General features: G+C 47.9%; 3 protein-coding genes and 1 long non-coding RNA gene across 6 annotated transcripts in view; 2 read left to right on the top strand and 2 right to left on the bottom strand.

Annotated features, from left to right (window-relative positions):
• Window positions 1–1,664: 1,664 nt before the first annotated feature.
• LOC146272459 (uncharacterized) lies at window positions 1,665–6,034 on the bottom strand. The gene is made up of 5 exons (XR_014766691.1): window positions 5,970–6,034; window positions 5,528–5,773; window positions 2,800–2,939; window positions 2,395–2,650; window positions 1,665–2,279 (listed from the first exon to the last, which is right to left on the bottom strand). It is a non-coding gene; the product is annotated as an uncharacterized LOC146272459 (long non-coding RNA).
• Window positions 2,177–6,026, top strand: angpt4 (angiopoietin 4). The gene is made up of 9 exons (XM_084706069.1): window positions 2,177–2,552; window positions 2,802–2,923; window positions 3,698–3,782; window positions 3,954–4,101; window positions 4,217–4,329; window positions 4,413–4,514; window positions 4,670–4,836; window positions 5,178–5,308; window positions 5,588–6,026. Exons 1-9 carry the CDS (start codon window positions 2,301–2,303, stop codon window positions 5,746–5,748), a joined length of 1,281 nt encoding a protein of 426 aa, XP_084562195.1. The 5' UTR covers window positions 2,177–2,300; the 3' UTR covers window positions 5,749–6,026.
• A 5,510-nt stretch (window positions 6,035–11,544) lies between the features above and the next one.
• abraa (actin binding Rho activating protein a) lies at window positions 11,545–15,683 on the top strand. Its single transcript, XM_084706030.1, has 2 exons — window positions 11,545–12,255; window positions 14,077–15,683. The coding sequence occupies exons 1-2, from the start codon at window positions 11,653–11,655 to the stop codon at window positions 14,512–14,514; spliced, it is 1,041 nt and encodes a 346-aa protein (XP_084562156.1). The 5' UTR covers window positions 11,545–11,652; the 3' UTR covers window positions 14,515–15,683.
• A 3,249-nt stretch (window positions 15,684–18,932) lies between these two features.
• Window positions 18,933–23,725, bottom strand: part of rims4 (regulating synaptic membrane exocytosis 4) — an 8,905-nt gene continuing 4,112 nt past the window's right edge. For 2 of the 3 annotated variants that reach the window (XM_084705660.1, XM_084705661.1), the window contains 4 exons: window positions 22,102–22,240; window positions 19,936–20,150; window positions 19,465–19,604; window positions 18,933–19,151 (listed from right to left, as the gene is read on the bottom strand). In XM_084705660.1, coding sequence (XP_084561786.1) covers window positions 18,933–19,151; window positions 19,465–19,604; window positions 19,936–20,150; window positions 22,102–22,240 — 713 coding nt within the window. The remainder of the gene's footprint in view (window positions 19,152–19,464; window positions 19,605–19,935; window positions 20,151–22,101; window positions 22,241–23,725) is intronic. The other variant, XM_084705662.1, reaches the window with a different exon arrangement.

The raw sequence follows: 23,725 nt of genomic DNA, 5'->3' as shown, positions 1-23,725 counted from the left end.
CGCCCCCCCACCCTGCCCCGTATGTCGCACACTCCTAGACGCAGCCCCCACGTCTGGGGGGAAAGAGGGGGGGTCATTAGACCAAGGTGGCTGGGTTAAAGACACAGATTCTGGGAGGAGTTGTGTGGAGACCTTCTCTCCTATCGGATGGGTGCAGGGCTGCATTATTTCTGTTTCAGGTTCATTCTGGAGCATTTGTCTGTTAGCTGGGTTTGGACATCTGACAACTGAGACTAATGGGTCAAGACCAGGATGACCAGAGCAAGAGTGAATCCTCATCATGTGTGGAAGGAGGTTGGAAGGAGCACTTCTTGGGAGGAGGAGGACAAGAACTAGATTAGCTATCTCGTGTTTCCCCAGTCTGTGCCTGCCAATCAGAAGACAAAATTACCCAACTACATTGGACCAACCGTTAGACATAACAACAACATTTCTGTGATCCTGTCAAGGAACAGCTCAAGGAGGCAGGTTGGGGAGAGGGCCATGTTTTGGGCGGACATGATAAACAGAGTTGGTTTATGGTGAGGCTAATCTGGGGCCTGAATAGCCCACCACCCTGACCCCCCTGACATGAGGAGGTCTAGGGTGCAGGAGTGGAGGAGTGGAGGAGTGGATCAAGTTAGAGTCACCACGGTTAGAGTCTCTAAAGTTGGCATCACTGTTCTGTTGTTATGACTGCAGGAATGTCACCGAAGGGTTCTCAAACCCACACAGAAGTCTACTGGGCTTATTGTCATGAATGTCTCTCTGTCAATATCTCTGTTTTCTTTCTATCTGTCTTTCTCGTTCTATATTTCCCTCTTTTTCTCTCCCTCTCTCTCTCTCTCTCTCTCCAACTCTCTTCCTCTCTCTCTCTCCCTCTCTCTCTCTCTCTCCCTCTCCCTCTCTCTTTCTGTCTCTCTAGACTTCTGTCTTAGTTGTCTTTCCTCTCTGTGCCCCTCTTCTGTAACTACCCGGCACTAAGAGCATTAGAAACAAGGACCACTTGTTTCTAGACCAACAGTTTTACAAGTATTGGAGGTCAGCAAACTGTGTAACATCCTGTTGGATAAGCAAGCCTGCCTGCCTGCCTGTCTTAGTCCACCCAGAGTCCTACTACTTTGAAATGCAGCCTCTGGCAGTGTCTCATCATGGTGAATCTGAGCTTTGAGGAAACTCCTTCATCCAACCATGTTGTCCTTATTAGAGAGGGAGTTAATCTGACTGACCCAGGCATTCCTCCAGGGCACAGAGAGGGTTCAGAAACAGAGCTGTGATACAGCAGGACAGCCCACGCCTGCTGGATGTGTGCGTGTGTGTGTGTGTGTTCACACATGTTCTTGTACAGCCAGTTGTCAGTGGTTCCACTCAGTCCTGTTTGGGCCTGTTTGGTCCTACTTGGTCCTGCTTGGTCCAGTTCATTCCCTCAGATTCTCACAGCTTTCATTATTAGATCTGAGAGAAGCATACATCTGGTTCAGCTTAGCAGCGGAGCAGTGTGTGTGTGTGTGTGTACATGTGTGTGCACGTGTGTGTGTACGTGTGTGTGTGTGTGTGTTTGGTTGTGAGTGCCTCACATTGTGTTTAATTTTAATCTCAAGTCCGGAAGCATGGGTCAGTTAAGCAGTCAAGGCACATTGTGTCTTGGGGGAAGCAACAAGAAAACAGAGAGAACAAGTGGACCTTTTTATTTTTTGTTTATGTCCCTTTAATCCCCCTTCCGACAGGGGTTCCAATGAGGCAAGGAGGCAGGTGGAGGCAGGTGGAGGTCAGACCAGGGCACGGGGGCAGCGTGGAGGCAGGTGGAGGCAGGTGAAGGTCAGGCCAGGGCAAAAAATGCAAGGTGGATGCAAGGTGGTATCCAGGCTCAGACGGGGAAACTACTTATCAGAGTCTTCAAAAACTCCTTTCGCCGACCACTTCAAAGCCAAACCCTCCCAACCTTTCTCTGCCTCTCTGGTTCTTAAGCTACCACAGAGCACAAAGCTCCCATACTGTGGCTCCAGTCCCATCAGAAGCCAGTTGCCTCCAGGGACTTCCCTGTTTATTGGTGTAGGGGTATATTTATCAGCTGCCCTGGTATCACATGATCATCCAGTGGACAGTCTCTCTGTATGTGTGTGCTGAGTAAGGGATCCTTGGTCAGGGACCAGGGTTCAGGGGTCAGGGGTTAGAGCACGGTAGAGGTCACCGGGCTCTGGCTGGTGGCTGGTTCGGTTCCCAGACGAGCAGCCCGCGTTCCCTCCTTCCATGGACTTAAGGACACGTCTCATTCCAGCTGCTCACCCTCCTTCACATCCCTAAAGTCGAAAGAACCCACGATGTGTTTAGTAATACTTGCTGTCAGCAATTTCTGCAATCTTCTGTCTCTGTGTGGGTGTGTGTGTGTGGGTGGCTCTGTGTGTGTGTGTTTACAGTTGGACAGCTTCCTCCAGGAGAAGAGCAGGCTTGAGAGGGCCCACATCCAGAGTCATGCTGTTCACAACCAGACGGCCACCATGCTGGAGCTGGGGAGCAGCCTGCTCACACACACCGCAGCGCAGACACGCAACCTCAACACCGTCGAGGCCAAGGTAACAGCACCGACTTGGGACCCAACCCTGGTTAAACCAGTGTTAGTTGTGAATCATGAGACCAGAATGACACTGCTGGGGGTTTAAAAGGGCAGCATCTGAAGAGTGAAACAGGGCAATGAGGGTACGGATTCAAAAGCAGCTCTGTTACATCTAAACATCTGGTGACTGAGATAAACTTGGGGACTGCTCTCACATCAGGACTTACTGGGTGTTGTTGTGTCTGTGTGTGTGTGTGTGTGCGTACAGGTGCTAAACCGGACGTCCAGGATAGAGATGCAGCTCCTGGAGAGCTCCCTGTCCACCAGGAAGCTTGAGAAGGACCTGGTGGTGCAGACCTCTGAGCTGAGCAGACTGCTAAACAGGAACAGGTACACCATACTCAATCTGAAAGAGAAGAACAATCTTTAGCTAGGTGAGTCAGGCTCCTTCCTTAGCCACAGTGAACCTGGAGACCTGCTAAAGTAAGAGACCGAACACCCGTATGAACACAAGCAGGGGCGGTTTTGATAGCTCCTCCACGTTTCTGCAGATTGATGATTTCAGATTGCTGCCGGGAAAAGTACACAAAGGAAACCCAAACGCTCAGCTCAACCACTTCCTCTTCAATCAACACACTCCAACTGCAGATGATTCACCACCTCGGGGAGCGAGAGAGAGGGGGGGGGGTAGCTCAGCTTTCATAGGAGACGGTGGAGACACGTGTTCTCCAATGGCTCCTGACAGAAACACAGAGGAAACTTGGACAACCCTCTGTGGAGTTAAACAATGTCTGAAGAGAAATAAACGAAGTTGCTCAAGCTAATCCAAGGTTTTTAAAACAAAGAATCGTAAACGTACGCAGTCCCTGAGACAAACATGACTTATGAAGAGAGTATCTCATGTAAATATGATGCTTACGGTGAATATGAATGTCAAATAAAATGTGAAATCCAAACAGCAATTTGCCAGAGGGAAAATCCGATCTTATCTGCCTGTTAGGTCTCCTCTGCGAGATGGATTACATACAAGTGCTAGATGAAACTGATATTTGTCCTCTGTTGAGACCTGTAGCTCCCTATTACATCTCTCTCCCTCCCACCCCCCCCCTCCTTCCTACTCACCCCTTCTTCTTTTCCTCCCCTCCACCTCCCCCCCTCCCCCAGTCGCCTGGAGAGCCAGGTGCAGGTGTTGGAGACTCAGCAGAGAGGCGACCTGGAGAACATGAGGCAGGACAAGGGGAAGCTGCAGGTAGCGTTCACCTCAGATATCGACATGTGTGCAGACTAGGGTCAGACACGAGGGGTTTACAGGATCAATCTGAACCAGTGCAGTGATACAAATGGACCTGTCCAGGATGAGCCACCTTTGAGGCCGAACAAACACACCTTCATCATGTCTGGTGTGCTGTGAACTCATCAGGTGCTGGTCCAGACCCAGACAGCAGCCATACAGGCTCTGCAGAAACAGCTGCGGGTTGCCAGTAGCAACAACACCGCCATGCAGAGGCAACAGCAGCAACTCATGGAGTCTGTCCACAAACTTATTGCCATGGTGACCACAGAAACAGGTATTTGACTGAAATCAGATGTACACAACTTCAACTGTCCACCACAGGAAACACAGACGTGACATCACTTTCTGGGTGTTTCATGCGTGCGTGTTTCCTGTGCGCGTCTGTGCAGTGCCACTCCGCAGAGAACAGAGACACAGGGACTGTGCGGACGTCCACAGAGCAGGTCACAGCACCAGCGGTGTGTACCACATCTACATAGGCAACATGACGGAGCCCACCAGGGTGAGTGAACGGCTCCACAGGAGGAAGGTGCACCCTGACCGCCAGGATGCCCACACTTCCTGACAGCCTTATTCGCCCCTCAGGTGTTCTGTGACATGGAGACCAGCGGAGGGGGCTGGACCGTGTTCCAGCGCCGGGTCAACGGCAGCCTGGACTTCCAGAGGAGCTGGGAGGAGTACAAACTGGTGGGTGACACTTTAAAACAATGTGTTTGTATTGAGCGTTAGTTTCTAGGTTGTAAGGTCTTGGTGAGTTAACAAGTCTTATTGACACATACTGTATAAACATTGGTAAGCATGTGTGTGTGTGATCGTGTGTGTGTGTCTGTTTTTCTTTGTAGGGCTTTGGGGACCCCTCTGGAGAGCACTGGCTGGGTAACGAACTAGTGTACCAGCTGACTAGCCACGCCCAGTACGCCATGAGAGTGGTGCTGCAGGACTGGGAGGGTCACGCCCCTTACTCTCACTACGACAAGTTTCAGCTGGGCAGCGAGAAGCAGCACTACAGGTAGAGAGGATGGTGCTGTGTTAACTAGAGCACTAAGGAAGTAGCTACAGATGGAGGATGGTTCAGTTCACAGGAAGTACAGTAGCTACAGATGGAGGATGGTTCAGTTCACAGGAAGTACAGTAGCTACATACAGTCTATAGGATGGTCTGGCAAGATGTAGCTACAGATCTGTGCTATGGGGGAATGTTTTGGGCACCCCAAGTGCCCAGGGTGGTTATCATTGAATAACAGCTGCCAATAAATCAACAGTATCCCACTCCACTGTGACTGTCAGGCAGTTCCTTCAGTCTAACTCGACCCGTCTCCTTCCCTCCTCTGTGTGACTGGACCCATGGCAGGTTGTTTCTGAGGGGCTACAGTGGCACTGCGGGGGAGCAGAGCAGCCTGGCCTCCCACGGCAGCAGCTTCAGCACCAGGGACCAGGACAACGACAACTGCCTCTGCAAGTGTGCCCTGATGCTGACCGGAGGTGAGGGCCATGTAGCAGAGGTGGTTAGAGACCGAGTTCTAGTGTTGAATCTTTCATTTGGTCAGCGGAATGCGAATCCCTACTCTAAAGCGTATGATAACGGTTTGCCGTTTTAGTGAACCTGATATTGAAACCCTCATTTGAATCGACGACTTATAATGAGTGACCTGTTTGAATCACCTGTTTGAATCACCTGTTTGAATCAACTGTTTGAATCACCTGTTTGAATCACCCAATGTTGAATCGCATGTTCGTCCACGTCCTCCCCTCCTTCTGTAGGGTGGTGGTTTGACGCGTGCGGTCTGTCCAACCTGAACGGTATCTACTACACCATGGGACGCAACATACGCAAGCTCAACGGCATCAAGTGGCACCACTTCAGAGGGCCCAGTTACTCCCTCCGCTTCACAACCATGATGCTCCGCCCTGGCATGTTCTAGACCACACCCACTTCAACTGAAACCTCTGGAGGAGGGGAGAGGAGAGGAGAAGGGAGGGGGAACAGTTAATAGACTGTTAATAGGTCAAACTTGTGCTATGCATTTCAAAATGAATTAGACTCGTCTGCGGTGCATATTATATTGCACGTAACCGTGTAGCATTTACGCTTTAAATGTGCTGATGTTTTTCTAATATTTTCATGCCATGTTTTGAGATTCACCTTCTTTTTTCATCCTCAAATGAAGCACTTTAAGATGTGAGGTCAAGTGGGAATGCAGCATGCCGGGCTGGCTGCAGCATTTGCTGAGAAACTATTTGTTCAAGGCGGGAAGGATTCGCCTATATGTCGCCTCGCAGTGCTGTAAAACACAGAACGGAGGTCATTGTTGTACCTGAGCCGGCAGCGGAGGCCAAATCCGCATCCAAATGCCGAAGGAGATTGTGAACAGAAAGTATTTCTTTTCAGCTCCTCTTTGTGTTTGAGACGAGTTGTTTATTTTTATGTATAATTCTCTATGTATAAATGTCCTTTTTTTGTTGAGGTTTGGCGTAACAAAAACACTTCGATTTCACAATGTAATGTTTTAGGCAGGTTTGGGAAAACAGTTTGTTCCGGGGGATCCTTCCCAAAATCAGCTTCCCCACAAATAAAACCAGGACTCACTGACCTCAAATTCTTGCAAATAGCTTTCTGGGTCAGTGCATGAAAGTCATGTGACCACTGGGGGCTGTACCCAGGAAGTCACATGACCACTGGGGGCTGTACCCAGGAAGTCATGTGACCACTTGAGATGGTCCATGATGACTAGTCAGGGTACCTCAGCACACTACAGCTACAAAAGAATGGCGTAATGGACAATACTGAAGGACAACGACCGTGAAGGTCATCTGTTGGCATAGTTTGTGCTGGTCATGTAATTTCCCGGTTTTCTGCGCATATAAGTATGATAAGAACTTTTTACATGTTGATAAAGTTAATAACCTCCATATGGTAGTTCAAACTCTCTTGGATGTTGATGCTATCACAGTCTGTCCACTGGTCCAATCCAGCTAGTGAACTTACCAGAAGACTTGTGACTAAGGACAAGGGGTTGGCCTGGATTTTGAAAGGTCGGCCTTGTTACCATTACTCTTGTTTCTTTTTCAGAGAGCTGGAGAACTCCAACTGAGACAGCGCAAAAGACTGGTTTCTTCTTTTTCCCAAAAGAAGAAACCAATAAAAAACTAAAACAAATCCACATTAAAATCCAATCATGTTTATGTAGATTGAACAACAGCTTTTATTAACAATTTAATATGATAGCCCACCAATCATCCATTCTAGATAAGTGAACAGTACTAGAATGTAATCATGTTGGCCAAACTTAGCCACAAGGAGGCAGTGTTATGTTGCTTCCACTTCTTTGACAGACAGCAGAGTCTGAGAGCCTGCTGAACAAGGTACTGATGCTGTGGTAAATGAGGCCGGAACATCAGCCTGTCACAAACAGCAGGGGGAAAACATCTTGGCTCTGGATTGAACTCAATCTTCACGCTTCTTTTATTCTCTGGACTTTTTTTTGTTTTTGTTTTTATTGACGTCATTCATGACACACACACCATGGCACCATGTCTTTCCAGGAGCTTCGGCTTAGTGCAGTATGTTCTGTATCATGTAACCAATGTATAACAAAATCAAAATCACCATGAGTGTTTGTGTGTGTTCCTAGGTGTCACTGTGTGTTTCACAGATGGAGAAACCCAGCTATGTTGGCCTCTCAACCTTTTTTCCAAGACACGTCAGAAGGGGGGGGGGGGTTGAAATGCAGCTGGCCAGACTTGTCAACTCAAAGCACGTGCGCACACAAACACGCATACACACATACAATATTTTTACTGTAACTTAAACTTGTTGATTTGCAGTGTAATTGTGAGATGTATACAGTGTCAGCAGTCATGAAGTGGACATATATTTGAGTAAATAATTTCCTTTATAGGAACCAGCCTTGTCGAGGATGGATATTGAACCTAGATGAGGGTTGCAGTTCAGTTGTATAGGAGCTTAATTCCTGCAAGATTGTGTTGCATCCCCCTGACCTTCTAGCTGGCAAGGGGATCATAAAAGAGGTTGAGATTTATACGTGTAGGTCTCTGTTCCTGGGATAAATGCTTGATCTACCTCCCTGCTTATCTGTCTGTATACCTGTCTGCCTGTCTGTTCACCAGTCTGACTGTATACCTGTCTGTCTGTCTGTCTGTCTGTCTGTCTGTCTGCCTGGCTGTCTGCCTGTCTGCCTGCCTGTCTGTCTGCTTGCCTGTCTGTCTGCATGGCTGTCTACCTGCCTGTCTGTCTGTTTGCCTGTTTACCTGCCTGTCTGTCTGCTTGGCTGTGTGCCTGCCTGTCTGTCTGCTTGGCTGTGTGCCTGCCTGTCTGTCTGTTTGCCTGTGTACCTGCCTGTCTGTCTGCTTGCCTGTCTACCTGCCTGTCTGTCTGCTTGGCTGTGTGCCTGCCTGTCTGTCTGCTTGGCTGTGTGCCTGCCTGTCTGTCTGCTTGGCTGTGTGCCTGCCTGTCTGTCTGTATGCCTGTCTACCTGCCTGTCTGTCTGCTTGGCTGTGTGCCCGCCTGTCTGTCTGTATGCCTGTCTACCTGCCTGTCTGTCTGCTTGGCTGTGTGCTTGCCTGTCTGTCTGCTTGCCTGTCTACCTGCCTGTCTGTCTGCTTGGCTGTGTGCCTGCCTGTCTGTATGCCTGTCTGTCTGCCTGCCTGTCTGTCTGCCAGCTTAAAGAGTGTCTGCTCTTGTTTCACCTCCCACATCCCCCTGCTCTGGGACAAAAATACCCTCCGTTTTTACAGCGCTTGTTCAAGGCTCTTTGAGCTGTAGCAAAAGCAGTATACGGTATTAGCAGCCCAATAACAACTGTAAAACCAACTCTAATGTTTACTGTTATCCACTTCAAAATGAAGATCAGATGTTTCTTTTTCTGTTGACTGAATCTTTGATAAGGGTGTTGTTTCTTTAGTTTGCCTTGACTCTCCATCTGTTACTATTTGTCTCACTTACATTTACGTTTAATCATTTAGCAGACACTTTCATCCAAAGCAACATACAAGTTTTTTATGATAAGTGCAGTAGATAATCGAAAGGAACAGTCTGTAATAGACAGTCCAACAATAGCATCATGTAGAGTTTCTGTATGGTTAACCCAGAACTAACACTTGACTATGCGTCCTTGAATCTTTTTCTCCTTGACAGATAAACGCACATCTTATAAACTATTTACAGTTTAAAAAAAATAGGTCAGCTCTTGGGTATACCTCTTATCTGGCGGAGCTTATCTCTTTGAAGAACCAAGCCAGGGCCCAAGATAGGAAAACAGATTCGGTTTCAGACTGGCTGTCTTTCACACAACTTGTCCTCTCTTAATCAACAAAGCTAATCCATGTCTTTTGTATCTTTATCTCTGACTCTGCTGGGGATTTTCCTCATTGAATTCCCTGAAGCAAGCAGATTCCTCTCCTTCCATGGCTGTTGGATAATCTACTTTGTTGTTCCCTGTGTTATGTTTTTTCAATCCAGAACATCCAGAAGTGTGGAATTGAGTGACTTGGACTACATCTTTCCCCAATAGTTTTGAGTGAGTAGGTAGTCAGGGACCCTGTACTGAAGCTTCTGAGGAGTGTTAGAGATCTAAAATTGCCTCATAACTTGTTACGTAGGTGAATGCGTTCAACAGATTATAGCGGCCTCATCGTGAAACACACAAGCCTCCTCCCTCGTATCACAGACCACACGAACCTCAGACACGGCACCTTCGGAAGGAAGGACAAGAGGAACCAGGAATGCTTCAGATGAGGAACGCAGAGCTGCCTTGCATTCCTGGCTGCTCTCATCTTCTCTGATATTAAACACTGCTCACCTACACACTCATCAGCTATGTGGGTGCGTAAGAGTCAGATGTCAAGTGTTTCTGGGTGAACCAGAATAGACCAGGAGGGTTGGGGATGTGGGGGGGGGGTGTGCATACCTCAGCTGTATGTCAGTCTCTCTGAATTACACACAGATCAGCTCTACATCATAGGAGATTAAGCACAAAAAGATGAATGGAAATCAGACCGTATGAGGGAGAGTCAGGTGGGTGAGCGGTTAGGTAATCGGGCTAATAATTAGAAGGTTGCCGGTTTGATTCCCGGCTGTGCCAAAAATGACGTTGTGACCTTTGTCAAGGTACTTCACCCTACTTGCCTCGGGGGAGAATGTCCCTGTACTTGCTGTAAGTCGCTCTGGATAAGAGCGTCTGCTAAATGACTCAATGTATGAATGTGTTGACAGCAGAGCTCAAGGCTGTCTGTTCCCCCAGCGCCATGAGAGAGGGAGACTGCTCAGCTCTGTGAAGATGTAGAAAAGAGCAGCACGCTAAGGAGAGATGAGGGAGCCAAACAGACTTCTTCCCTGCTAGTAACGTTGATGTCATTGTCAGGCTGGTGGTGGAGGAGTATGCTGGCATAGAGGGACCAATCTGTTCACTCACAGCACGGCTTTACCTTGGCATTACTGCGTGTGTGAGAGAGTGTGTGTGTGTGTTCGTGCCTGCGCATGTGTGTGTGTGTGTTTGCTTGTCTGCATATGTATGTGTGTGTAAGCGTGTGTGTGTGCGTGTGACTCCTAGTTCACCCTCTCTCTGTAGGGGGTATTTTTACAGACCCTCCGCAGCCTGTCAGAGTTGTCACTCTCAGTGTGTCCGATAAAAAAACAATAAACGACTTTCAGTCGTGGCTTTGTGAGAGCAGCTATGGCGTCAGTGTCAGTAGAATGCTGCGTTCACAACAACAACGTGTGTCATCGGCTGTGCCGAGGAACAAATAGAACTGTGAAAATGTTCCAAAGCGTGGAGTCTGGCTTGGAATGAAAATGTACCAAACATATGACGAATAGTTGGTTCTTGATTGGTTCCTTGATTGGCTTAGCCTAAAATACACACTACGAAGCTTGCACTGACACCCTTGTCTATGGATGGATAGCTTTATAGATAGATGGATGGAGAGATAGCAAGAGAGAGAGCAAGAGAGAGAGAGTGCAAGAGAGAGGGAGAGAGACAGAGACAGAGAGTGAGAGATAGATAGATAGATAGATAGATAGATGTAGGTAGTCAGTCAGTCACACAGACAGTTCTGTTGTGGGGGTAATTGTCTTCACTGACAGCATCCTCTTGGACTGTCCTTCAAGGCTGAAACTGGAGTCCCTTGTCCCCATGGGCCCTCTGAGAAGGACACCTGTCAGCATAGAGGGTCAGCTGCTCTTCCCTGCCTGAGCCCATGGTCCTCTCTTTCACTTTGGTGCCGTGTCTTCATTTGTTATTTTGGTTTTAAAAGCGAGTTTATTGCATGTCTGTTTTATGTCTGTTTGTTATATTGTACTTTGCTCTGTATGTGCACTCGTCTACTGGGGCTGTAAGAAAAGGGCGTCCTGGTCTCACGGTCAATGAACATATGAAGGCCTCTGACTTTAGAACTGTTGTTGTTCATTATGCCTGCCCGTGTGCACACCCTAAAGAACTTAGGCCAGTCATTCTGCACTCTCCTCCCCCCCGGTTGAGCACTGGAATCCCCCCTTCTCACACATACCCCCCCCCCCCCGGGGGAAGGTTGAGAACAGGTGGTCACTCTACTCTGTGGTGACAGGCAAGCCCACTCCTATCTTCCAATACTCCAATGTAACACCCTGGGACCTCCCTGACTCATGAAGGGGTTTGTGACAACACTTCCTGTGCCACCCTCCTTATTTAAGCTCCAGAGATGGTCCTGAGGGCTCACTTCTTCTACCCTCCACTCACTCATCACAGCTTCGCTCCTCTTTCACAGCACCCTCCCTCGTTCCAACCTCGTGGCCTATCCTCTCCTCCCTCCCCTCTCGCTCCCCAGTGGACATGAGTGGCATCGCGGCTCCCCAGGATCCGAAGCCAGAAGCCCGGCCCTTCGTCAGGGCTGTCAGGAAGATCAAATGTGTAGCCATGGTTCACAGCCTGGCTCGGAGCTGGCAGGGCTGGGCGACCGAACACTCTGACCGCCAGGACACCATACCCTCCGGCTGGATGCCTAGCTCCATCACCGAGGGCGAGGAGGGCAGCGAGGCCAACAACAAAGTCAAGTTGACGGTGAAACCGCGCGTGGCGGAGGCGGAGGCGGACGAGGACGGAGGAAGCCAGATCAAGACGAGCGCTGTGACGAAGCGGGCGGTGATCAAACCCAGCGAGGGGGGCGGCAACTTGATCAGCGCTCTAAAGGAACGCATCATGGCGCCTGAGGACCCCGGCGCCAAGGACTTCCTGGGTGGCGGTTCACCCACTCGCCGGCGGCAGGTCCGAGCCCTGGCCCTTCAGAACCAGGACCAGGACCAGGACAGGAAGCTGGGCTCGCGCAGCAGCAGTCTGGACACTGAGGACAGCGGCCTGGGGGACGAGGCATCGTTGCCTGGCAACGGCAGTGACAGCAGGCCAGCGCTGCTGAAGAAACAGCCCAGCAGACCCAAGGTAACCATGGAGACCAACGGGTGTGGGGACCGCCACAGGACGCTACGGTACATGGTACCATCCCTGGCGAGGGCTCCACTCACAAAGTTCTCTTTATTCAGAGGATTCTCATCTTGTACAATCTGAGGACTTGTTTTTAGCTTGGCGGTACAGCATCCTTCAAGCTGTGAATGTGTTGTTAGGTTTATGTGAGTACAGTGTGGTTTAAAAGTACAGCTGGTTTGGAGGGCAGTGGATAACTGCAAAGAGTGAGGCCCCCACAACATCAGTGTTTGTAACCTGGTGGGCAATTAGGCATCATTCACTCGGCTGTAAGGTTGCTTGTGGGTTAAAACAAACATGCAGTGCCTCATCAGACAGATTCAGACATGCAGTCATGACTCAGGACATAGACAGGTCTGCTTACTTCATATCTGCAGATGTTAGGAAAGGTTATGGAGTCTTTCCTGCCCTGACAACAGTGCTAGGTTGAGCAGCCTTGGGCAGACCTTTGAGTCTTTTATGTTGGCTGAGAAAGAACAGTGCATCCTAAAGGTTTTTTTCAACGGAATGTGATTTGTGCTGTGTAGCGCAAAGGCGTTCAGTGAAGTCGCAGAGGACTGCTAAATGTCAGGAACAACTTTCCGGTTATTTGTTGGCAGACGCTAGCCATTGGAAATCCGGCGTTCTGGAGCATGGTGGTGCCACAGTGTTCTGTCTGAAAAGGCATTAACTCACTCTTCCACAACCTGGGAGGAGAGAATCTGACTCCTTGCGAAGGCAGAGGGACATGTTAGGAATCAAGCAATACTATATAAATATACATGGTGGAACCAGGCCAGAGTCATGCAGGGATAAATGCGTAGAAGTCAGAGGTTTGTACTGTCTGTGCTATCCTTGTAGCTATGTAAACTTGCCAGTCATGTGACTCAACTTTCCATCTGATCACTGGAATATTCGGAAACTATCTGAACCATGGAATATATTGGGGAATGGAATATATCTGAGCTGTGAGTAAACAGAGTCACCCACTGCCACGCCAAACACCTGACCTTTCAGCTAATCATGGGTCATAAAAGATTTATGTTTAATGGGCCTCTGGTCCTGGAGGACCCGTCTCTCCACCTACCTGTCTACCTGAAGGACTTCTTACCAGTCAACTTTTCTGTCTGAATACCTGTCTGTCTGTCTGTCTGTCTGTCTGACTACCTATGTCTGTATGACTACCTGTCTGTCTGTCTGTCTGTCTGTCTGTCTGTCTGTCTGTCTGTCTAACTACCTATCTGTCTGTCTGTCTGTCAGGCCCTACCTGTCAGGCCCTACCTGTCAGGCCCTACCTGTCTGTCTGTCTGTCTGTCTGTCTGTCTGTCTGTCTGACTACCTGTCAGTCTGTCTGACTACCTGTCTGTCTGTCTGTCTGTCTGTCTAACTACCTATCTGTCTGTCTGTCTGTCTGTCTGTCTGTCAGGCCCTACCTGTCAGGCCCTACCTGTCAGGCCCTACCTGTCTGTCTATCAGTCTGTCTGACTACCTGTCAGTCTGTCTGACTACCTGTCTGTCTGTCTGTGGTCTGCATGCCAGACCGCCTCCTCTGATTTCACTCCCACATCCCCCTGCTCTCCAAAGTACAAAAATACACCAAGTTCTCAGAGTGCTTGTCAATGGTCCCTTCTGCCCAAGAGAAAGGACACACCAGTTCGTACACAACAATGTTTGAATGGAATATCATTTGGCATACTGAATGATATTCATATTCTTAGTAAATGTGGTTTGGAATAATATCGCTCCATGACTGTCTAAACTGACTTGTGTCCCCCTGTCCCCCCATCCCCCCACCCCCAGATTAAGGTGACCACCATGAACGACATCAAGAGTCGCTGGCAACAGTGGTCACAGCAGCACGTGGAGGGGCAGAAGCTCAACCCCTTCAGCGAGGACTTCGACTACGAGCACGCCATGTCCCAACGCCTCCAGAAGGGCGACGCCGGCTACGGCAAGCCCAAAGAGGGCACCCGGACGGCGGAGCGCGGGGACCGAGCGCAGAAACACGTCCAACGCGAGATGGAAGAGATGTGCTTCATCATCAGGGACATGGGCCTGACAGACAAACAGGGTCGCATCTATATCACCTTTGGACGTCTGTTTGACCGTTACGTTAAGATCTCGGACAAGGTGGTGGGCATAGCGCTGCGCTGCAGGAAACACAAGATGCTGGATTTTGAAGGGGAGATGCTATGGAAGGGCCAAGATGATCATGTGATTATTACCCTGAAGGACTAAAAACACACACACACACTTGCAGCCACAAAAACACAAACTTAACACAAAGACACACAGCAGTACAAACATTTAGAAACTCAAATACCGCCACCACTTCTCGCTCCAGAGACTTTCCATGTTAGAACTACAATATGAGGATGATGGAAGAGGTAACTGAATTAAACACTTATTTCCAGTGACAGATGCACTTTATGTGAACATTTCTTTCAAAGTGAAAGTGTCTAAGTCTTCTCACAGAAGGACTTTTTATAAATGTTTACATCATCTATAAGTAGATGCCCATCAATATCAGGAGTTGACATCCATAGGCAGCTGTAAAGCTCTGGCATAAAGGGCTTTACAGATAAGATTTAATTTGATCTGTGCAGAGCCACACAGGCTCCTGCGAATCACAGCTGCATAACTCTCAACACTCACAAACAGATTCCTGAAGACAACGTGTTCCTCACACCTAAACAACATGCTGCCCTGATAGCTTTTGGACGGCCAAGTTATCCTTCAGTCTGTGAATGGCAATCTAAAGAATATTTTGACTTTCAAACAATTATTTATTTGAAGTGAAGTTAAGGTGTGTTGCAAAGGTGTGTGTTATTGTTGTAAAATTTGTGAACTAACTTTCTATTTATGCTGTTTTGGTAAATACTGTTTAAAGGATTTTGGAGTGCTGCTAGCATTGATACTGCAAAGTTGTAGTATTATAAAATGTTTCATGTTTTTGAAAAGTATGTGTATAATGCTTTTACAATACTTCTTTGTTTATTTCTTTCAAATAGTCAGTCATTGCCATTCGAGTGAGGAATTTGAATTCCTGTTTTCTGGTCTAGAATATTTGTCATATGGTTGTTTTACCCCCCCAAAATATTATTTGATCAAATAAGGTACTGTCATCAATATATTATTTGGAATGTGTATCCCTTGTGCTGCCTTCGGGTCTTTGTGACCCACTGAAGGCAGCACAAGGGGTATTCATTGAAAATCAATGTGCCTGGGCAACAATGAACCTGTAGAAAACTGTGGGAAAAAGATGTCACAGCAGGTGAACATTTTAAATGAGAGTAAAACTGTTTTATTGACAGTTGAAATAGGTTAACAACACACCAAATTGTGCAGTACTCAACATGAACATTTTTGAAGAACCTCAATTAGAAATTATAAAAAGTGGGATGGAATGCCTTGTCTGCTTGTTCAACTGTCTATAACGTCCAACATTTCTCTGTCGAATGAAACCAAAAAGCAAATTCTGTTCAGTCTACCCAGACCTGGTGTATCTTCAAAGCACTAAGCATCAGTGGGATGTGATAGAAGACTGACACACTGAGAACTGAATGGCAGCGTGGACTGGGAGTCTGCAGTGTTCTTAAATCTTGCTCAAACTCTTAAAAAGGCTCGCGTTAGTCTCGTGCAGAGCGTCCGGATGGACAGGTTGATCCACCCGTCGGTCAGAGCCTTGCAGGTCAAAAATAACCAATTTCTCATCAGAAGCAGTTGGTAGCGGTGAGGTTGGTGTTACCCCAGCCTTCAGTGTTTATAAGGCCTCCGTTTTGTACCACAGTTGATAGCGCTGAGTAGTGCCGGGCACGACAGAGCAGAGACAGGAGAGGAGCGGGGCGGGATTAAGTTCAATGGCAAAAACTCGTTCCGTATCTTATGCATCGGTTTCAAATACAATTAAACAGGGAAATTGTTCTAAAGAAAAGAAAAAAGTAACGAAAAATACAGTGTTGGTCTATTATCTCTATCCATAACCAACTACGATTCAAAGTTCTTGGACATTGAGACAAGATCGTCCTTTAGTGGTGGGATTAGAGAGGCTGGTGGTTCAGACTCGGCGTTTCAGTATTAGCCTACTGTACTTCGGGGCACATGAATGCTATTAAATCATCGTACTTTCTACTCGATAATCAAGTGAACAATTTGGCACATACACATGACAGCTATAAAGAACATTCTGGAGGTCGGTGCACGATGAGCTGGCTGATTTCATCGTCTCTACGTTCAATAAATTAAAAATAAGAAATCATTTACAATTTAATTTTACAAAAATACAATAACATTGCACAATAACTTTTTTAACTGTTTCTGAATAGCCAAAAAGTAATCCCTTTCTTTAGAAATGGTACGTTTATTTTCATACTCCATTTTGTTGCTCACACTTTAAACAACTTTTTTTTCCATGCTATCTGTTAGCAACATCATTACCTACTAACTCAACACCCTTTATCCCTACCTGCATTGCTCTATGCTTTGTAAAACCAGCAGGGGATGAACCTTTGTGTTTTATTACCACGCCTAAGGTAAAAATGGCATTGTTATCTAGGCCTCTACTTATCAGCGGGGGTCGGAATCATCCAACCGTGCTACGATGGTGTCGGCCATGTTTGACCATGTGATTGGATTGAACCCAAGGCCGTGGTCACAAATCATCCAGCAAAACTACGAAAAAGTTAGAAGATGTTTTGGATTCAACCATATATGCATCCATGTTGTATTGAGCGGTGGTCTACAGTGTCAGAATTTATTGTCTATGTATTTACTACTTGAGAGCTCTGCACAAAATACAAAGTATTCCTTTAATATTTCTTACAAAAGAAAAATACAGTGTGGGTAAAGTTTTTTGTGTGTTGAGGCAGCCATTTTTAATTGACTTGTGGCTTCTCTCCATTGATAACAATTGTAAAAAGGTGGATGTTAAATATTTTTTGAAACAGTGTGTTAACAGTGTGACCACAGCCTCCCCTCAGCCGTACGGCGTCTGAACATGGTGCTGCTACTTATTGCTTTGTAATATCAAGTTATTCAGTTAACAGATTTAAACTAGTTGTACATTTTAAACAAGTTAACAGATTTAAACATCAACATTCCTGCAACATTGCTACTTGCTCAACTAGGATTCATCGACCGTCACACGGTATTACCTAAAAGTCTTAAATCCTAAATGGTGTTAAAACCAAGACAACAACACAGACTTCAGAATGTACTACAGTGTCTCGAGAGTGGCCTGTTGGCAGTTTCCGATGATTAATACTAAGTGGTCCTGAACATGCAACATGTCTTACAGTTACTTGACAGATTATGACTCGCGTATCCATGGTGACCAGAAATGGAACACAGCAGCACACAGTCAATATCAACACCACAGTAGCAGTATTACAAATTTTCATGAAATCAAAATAAACTGCTACATTTTCTAGTCCTCAACCCATTTTGGTTTTTTATACCAACACCCTAAATCTTCATCTCTTTCAACCTTTCTTAATATCTCATGCTAAATCTTATCATGGCCTATAAATCAAGAGAGTACTCTGGCAAGCGAAGGGCCTCAACTAAAGCTACAACGAGCCACTTCTCTCCTTCCATGGCGCAGGGAATCATTCCGGCCGCAAATAAAAACACAAAGAAGTGCCCAAAACAAAGATGTGATGGTGTGTTGATTCCAGCTACATCTCTAGAGTGTGTACACAGCCTTCCCTAACCCCTTCTCTGGCTCTGTTTAATGGATCCACACCCCTCCCATCTCATCCCCCTCCACCACTTCCTCCCCCTCTTCCTCCTCCTCTTCCTCCTCCTCTTCCTCCTCCTCCACTTCCTCTTCCTCCCCCTCTTCTTCCCCCTCTTCCTCCCCCTTGTCCTCCCCCTCTTCCTCCTCCTCCACTTCCTCTTCCTCCCCCTCTTCCTCCCCCTCTTCGTCTTCCCAGATTACTTGTTAATCACTGGCTCTGCTGACAGTCCGGGGAGGAAGACGATAATTACAAGGACCGTGTCAATTGGGGCCCTTCACCAGCCCCACGTCCTTCCTCATTCAACAACTCTGTTACCAGCTACACATTAAAGACACTGCTGGTAGATTGGCACAGTAGAACTCTTCAAACAATAGCCAAGCTTCTAAGACAACATTAGGTTTCTACAAAACAACAGTTAGAAGATACAAACCACTCCTGTGTAGGAATATCTTACTGTTCCTTTAACCGTTTAAAAGATTTCTCCTGATTCTGTTACTATTCAGATGTCTGGGTTGTTTGATAGGGCCTACCCTGTCCCCAATGCCGTGGCAACAGTTACCATTGTTACAGATGGAACTATCAAAAGAACACAGAATGAAATAGAACCTTCCAGAAGTCATAATGATAAAACCCTTCAGCTTCCCATTATTCCAACCCACAGTGCTGCCCCCTACTGTCAAACCTAAGCACTGCACCTGACGTGGCAGGAAAACAATCATAAGTGTTGAGTTGAAACCAGGAAGTCCTTATATGGGTCCAGGAAGTGTTGTCATCCTTGAACAACCCTGCCCCTTCACACCTGCTGCTCTAGAAAAGGTCACAATCAGTTATGTCTCCCCAGGCTCAAAGCAATGCATTATGGGAGAGGGGCAGGTGGGGCACAAAGAGAAGGTTAGAGAACTCCAATTCTCACAATCCTCAGGACCGGTCACAGCAAGGGCCCACAGTGCTCTCCAAGGACAGCTGGGAGGAGTGGCGAATCAGAGGAGCCATCCCAGGTTCCACCATGGAGGAGGTGGGGAACAGCTTGTACCAGCCAATCACCATGCTGCTCAGCTCCAGCTCCTCCAATAGGATGCGGGCCACTCCCATGAAGCACTTGCGGTCCATGCGTCCATAGTTTCCCCAGACGATCACCTGCCAAAGACACATCAAAGAAATGGCTGCAGCGATGGTTGTCATGGAGACAACTGATCTGGAATGGTTGTTGTGGTGGCAACTCTGTGTGATGGTCATCATTGAAACGTTCACGTATTCAAAGCTACATGTTCCAGCTAGCCTTCCTTCTAAGTTACATCAGGATGAAGGTGTACTAGACTGGAGAAAAGATGAAAGGACAGAGAAAGAAATGGTGAGATGAGGAGGAGGGGGTGGAGTAGGTCTCAAAAATCTGCTGCTAGTGTGTGCGGTGTGTGTGTGTGTGTGTGTGTGTGTGTGTGTGTGTAGTTACCTGCACCACCTTCCCCTGAGGGCTCTCTGAGAAGATGAGCAGTTGGTTGTAGAGTGGGTCCAGAGACTTCCTGACCGATTTTGTCTTCTTCTTGGCCACACACACCCCGTTCTCGAGGAGATACACCTTTATGTAGGCAGCTAGAGAAGAAGAGAGGAGGAGAGAAGAGGAGGAGAGAGGAAGAGAGAGGAGTGGAGGAGGAGGAGAGAAGAGGAGGAGAGAGGAGGAGAGGAAGAGAGAGGAAGAGAGAGGAGAGGAGGAGAGGAGAGGAGGGGAGAAGAGGAGGAGAGGAGGAGAGAGGAAGAGAGAGGAGGAGAGGAGAGGAGGAGAGGAGGGGAGAAGAGGAGAGGAGGAGAGAGGAGGAGCGTAGAGGAAAAGAGAGAAGGAGGTTAAGGAGAGGTTTTATTGCTTGGGGGGCAGCAGCCACACATCTACACACCCAACCACCTCCGCCTCATGCTCTCCCTTTACCTGGGGGTCCCTTGGAGCCAGGTTTCATGGTGAGCCCGCGGGCCTGAACGATCTCCACCTCCAGGCCCCCGTTCCTCTCCACCAGGCCCAGCTCAACGTCGCCCAGCGACGTGGTCGCCAACGTCTGCCTGCCCACAAACTGGGCAGGACCCATCCCATCCAAGAAGTCACTGAACTGGGCGTCTGAAGCCAGGCACATGCCACTGTAGTTCAGACTGGGAGACGAGACAAGGCGACGTCGTTAGGACACGCTCCAGTGTAGATGTGAGCAGTGGAGAGCAAATTGAATGAAAGAGGACTAGAGAGGACTAGAGGGAAGTAGAAAGGGGGAAAGCAGAGAAGCACCTGGCAGAGTCAGAATGTGGAGTCTGGTGCATAAACACCTGGGCCTGGTGCTCTCAAGGCTTGACAAGGAATCTTTCTCTACATTTAACAGTATACCTATAGAAGGGCTATAGAACCTGGACTATTACCGCTGAAGGTCCCTGTAGTGTGTTTTTTCATGCTTCACTCACACAAACATACACATACACTCACACACACATATTTTTGTCCAGTTGGTAGCTGTTGATTGGGTAAAATTGATTTATTTCTCTCCGTGTTCAATTCGCTGAGCTAAATTGCTCCTTTCTGTGTTCTACTATATCTGTACACACCCCCCTCCCTCCTCACCTGCCCCCTCCTCACCCCCCCCCTCACCCCCCCCTCCTCCTCGCTTCCCCCCTCCCTCCCCCTCCTCACCCCCCCCTCCTCCTCGCTTCCCCCCCTCCCTCCCCCTCCTCACCCCCCCCCTCCTCACTTCCCCCCCTCCCACCCCCTCCTCACCCCCCCTCACCCCACCCCCTCCTCACCCCCCCCCCCTCACCCCCCCTCCCTTCTTCTCTTCACCTCTCCCCTTCTTTTCCTCTCCTCTCTGGGTTCTGGTCTATTTTTATAGTCTTGCTGGGACGGTACAAGCAGCACCAGCTGCCACTCGTTGGCCAGCCAGAATCTCCGGAGAGTTCTCTTTCCCTTTTCGCTCTCTCTTTTTTCTCTGTCCATTCTCTCGTTCTTCATCTCTTCCTGTCCTGCTCTCCACTCTTGTGTTTTTCTGCTGAGGTGTCAAAACAGGCCTGTGAGAATCGTATGAACGCCACGCCACACACTCTACAACCCCACCACAGTCACACCACATACACGCCATGTGTGGCTCCACATGCATGCAGGTTTTGTGTACCACATGATTCAATGTCATTGGGCCAAATCCTCAAACTGCTGTGATTTGACAGGAGTTCTGCCAACTGTTCCTATCAGTATTATGACATCATCACCCTTCCCCGGACCTGTGAGCAGGACACAACTTTTCCCTCTTCATACATGTTTTGTTTCAGATATATAATACGATTCGTCATAATATTTAGTTATATAGTTATACATTTAGACGACAATGTGTCTGCAGTGTATATCAGAATAAAGAAATATCCCCAGTTGATCTTAAATAGGTGAACTGGGTAAACAGTTTGTAGTGAGAGAGTTGCAGTAAGATCCAGCTCTTACTACAGTATGTCAGACTGAGCTACATTTTGTGATTATGAAAATGTTTCTGAAAAGCATCAGCGCAGCACACACACACACACATTACATATACACACACACATTACATATACACACAAACACACACACACATTACATACACATACCGGTACATACACACACCAAAAACGACACTGTGAACGACATATTTAAGTATAGATCGGAATATACCCATATATATTTTATTCTCTAAAGTCAGTCTAGAGCATTCTGCGGCCTTGTTTACGTAAAGAAGCATTATCTGTTATGTATTCATGTGTTCATAAGATGCAGTAGACCCATGAGGCATGGCGGAGTGCCATGATTCCAGCACTGTAATCCCAGGGATGACTGGATTATAATCCACACTCAATGAGCCTGATTCCCTTCTGATGCTGTGTGTGTGTGTGTGTGAGCATGTGTGTGTATTTGGCTAGGTCCAACACCATCAAATATGATTTTTCATTTCATAGTAAAATGGCTCCAATGGTGGTTTTGGTTCCAGTTCATATACAGTTGTACAGATACTACGACACATGGGGTAGTATCCACTATCCACGTATGCAGGGTGGTATAAAGGTGCACATGGGTGGTTGAGGGCAGGCCAGTACGTACTTGCCCTCGGAGCCGTAGCTGTTCATGCTGTCCTCGATGCTCTCGTGGCTGGCCTGCCGGACGGTCCTACTGGGCATGTCCACCGCCAGCCCTGTCTCTGTGCTGCGCTGGATCCCCTTCAGTCTGCGGCCCTCCGCCTCTGCAGGGCAGCACAGGCACACAGTCACGAGGAGGAACACAGGATCACAGAAGACACAGGTAGATAGAGGACACAGGTAGATAGAAGACAGGTAGATAGAGGACACAGGTTGATAGAACACACAGGTACACAGATAGATAGGAGACACAGGTAGATATAAGACACAGGTACACAGATAGATAGGAGACACAGGTAGATAGAAGACAGGTAGATAGAAGACACAGGTACACAGATAGATAGGAGACACAGGTTGATAGAAGACAGGTACATACTGTAAAGGACAAAGGTACATAGAGGACACTGTCACACAGTGGACACAGGCACAGTTTGTGTTTTGATTGAACACTGTTTCTGATGTCCTCATTAGTCATTCAGGACACTCACACTAATGTAGTGTCCTTTCTGAGCTGCAGCCTCTGGATGTGAGTTCAGTGTAAGTGGACGGATCCAGCAGAGGGCGTCAGGGTTTGGGTTTTTCAAGGTCCTCCGTAAAACATGACCCAGAATATTTCTATTTCCATCCCCTTCACTGGGGACTGAAGCACCGGTAGATCTGGGCTAGCAAAGCTCCACTGCTGGGCTCTTCTAGCTGGCCTGCTGCTGTCTGGAGTTGATGTCTATCCCCCACACACCCTCGCTCTCTCTCTCTCTCTCTCTCTCTCTCTCTCTCTCTCTCTCTCTCTCTCTCTCTCTCTCTCTCTCTCCATCCCTATGTCTTTTTCTTTGTCTTTCCCTCTCTCCACCCACTGCCTCCCTCCCTCATTCTCTCTCTCTCCTTTCCTCTGTTATACAGTTACGGTTATTTATGATCTGTTTGGATGTTTCATAAACCCACGTGTTACATGGGATGTCAGCTCGCAGGCAGCAGGCCTCGTTGTCACCATCACAACGACAGCTACTGGAAAAGAACACTCTGTCAACAGCAACTCTGATGAGGATGCTGTTGCCATGGGAGACCAGACCAAAGCATCCTGTGTCTCTGAGAGTGCTTGGGAGCCTTTTAACATTTCAGAGAGGGATGGTTATCTTCAAGGTGTGTGTCTGCTTTTGCTCAGAGCATAGCTGACTACAGGGACTGTTGAGGCAGACACAGTACTAAATCAACTGTATATATAAAAACTCAAACAGGAAGTAGACCCCTTTACAGGAAGTAGACCTGGACTTTTACTAATGGGGGTAATGTAGCATCTCCGTTACCAGGGGGCAGTATCGATCCCAGCCGCGACCATCAGAGCTTGTGGTTATTTTGATTGATTTCCTGCCCTGTGTTTCCCACACGCAAACCTCACCGAGGCTGCCGCACAACACGCCTCGCCCCGCACGGTGCCTGACATCGAGCCTGTCCTCTCCCAAAACCTAACGTTTGGATTCTACTTTGAGCTTTGCATCCTGGCCCAGTCCCTCCAGCCCCCACCTTGTCCCACTCTCCTCTACCTCCTCCACCAGCCAGTCAGCACTGACACACACAGATACAGCGGCTTGGCA

Source organism: Hypomesus nipponensis, chromosome 9, assembly GCF_054491055.1.
Source record: "Hypomesus nipponensis isolate SF chromosome 9, ASM5449105v1, whole genome shotgun sequence".
Taxonomy (NCBI): Eukaryota; Metazoa; Chordata; class Actinopteri; order Osmeriformes; family Osmeridae; genus Hypomesus; species Hypomesus nipponensis.
The sequence above is the reverse complement of the archived record's forward strand: the minus strand, read 5'-3'. Positions and strand labels throughout refer to the sequence as shown.

What these genes read in the sequence shown, in the direction of transcription:
- angpt4 (XM_084706069.1), top strand. Translation starts at nt 2,301, where the DNA reads ATGTGTTTAGTAATACTTGCTGTCAGCAATTTCTGCAATCTTCTGTCT. An exon ending in AGACTGCTAAACAGGAACAG is followed by an intron (nt 2,924 to 3,697) that starts GTACACCATACT and finishes CCCCTCCCCCAG; the next exon opens with TCGCCTGGAGAGCCAGGTGC. An exon ending in GCTGGGAGGAGTACAAACTG is followed by an intron (nt 4,515 to 4,669) that starts GTGGGTGACACT and finishes TTTTCTTTGTAG; the next exon opens with GGCTTTGGGGACCCCTCTGG.
- abraa (XM_084706030.1), top strand. Translation starts at nt 11,653, where the DNA reads ATGAGTGGCATCGCGGCTCCCCAGGATCCGAAGCCAGAAGCCCGGCCC. An exon ending in AACAGCCCAGCAGACCCAAG is followed by an intron (nt 12,256 to 14,076) that starts GTAACCATGGAG and finishes CCCCACCCCCAG; the next exon opens with ATTAAGGTGACCACCATGAA.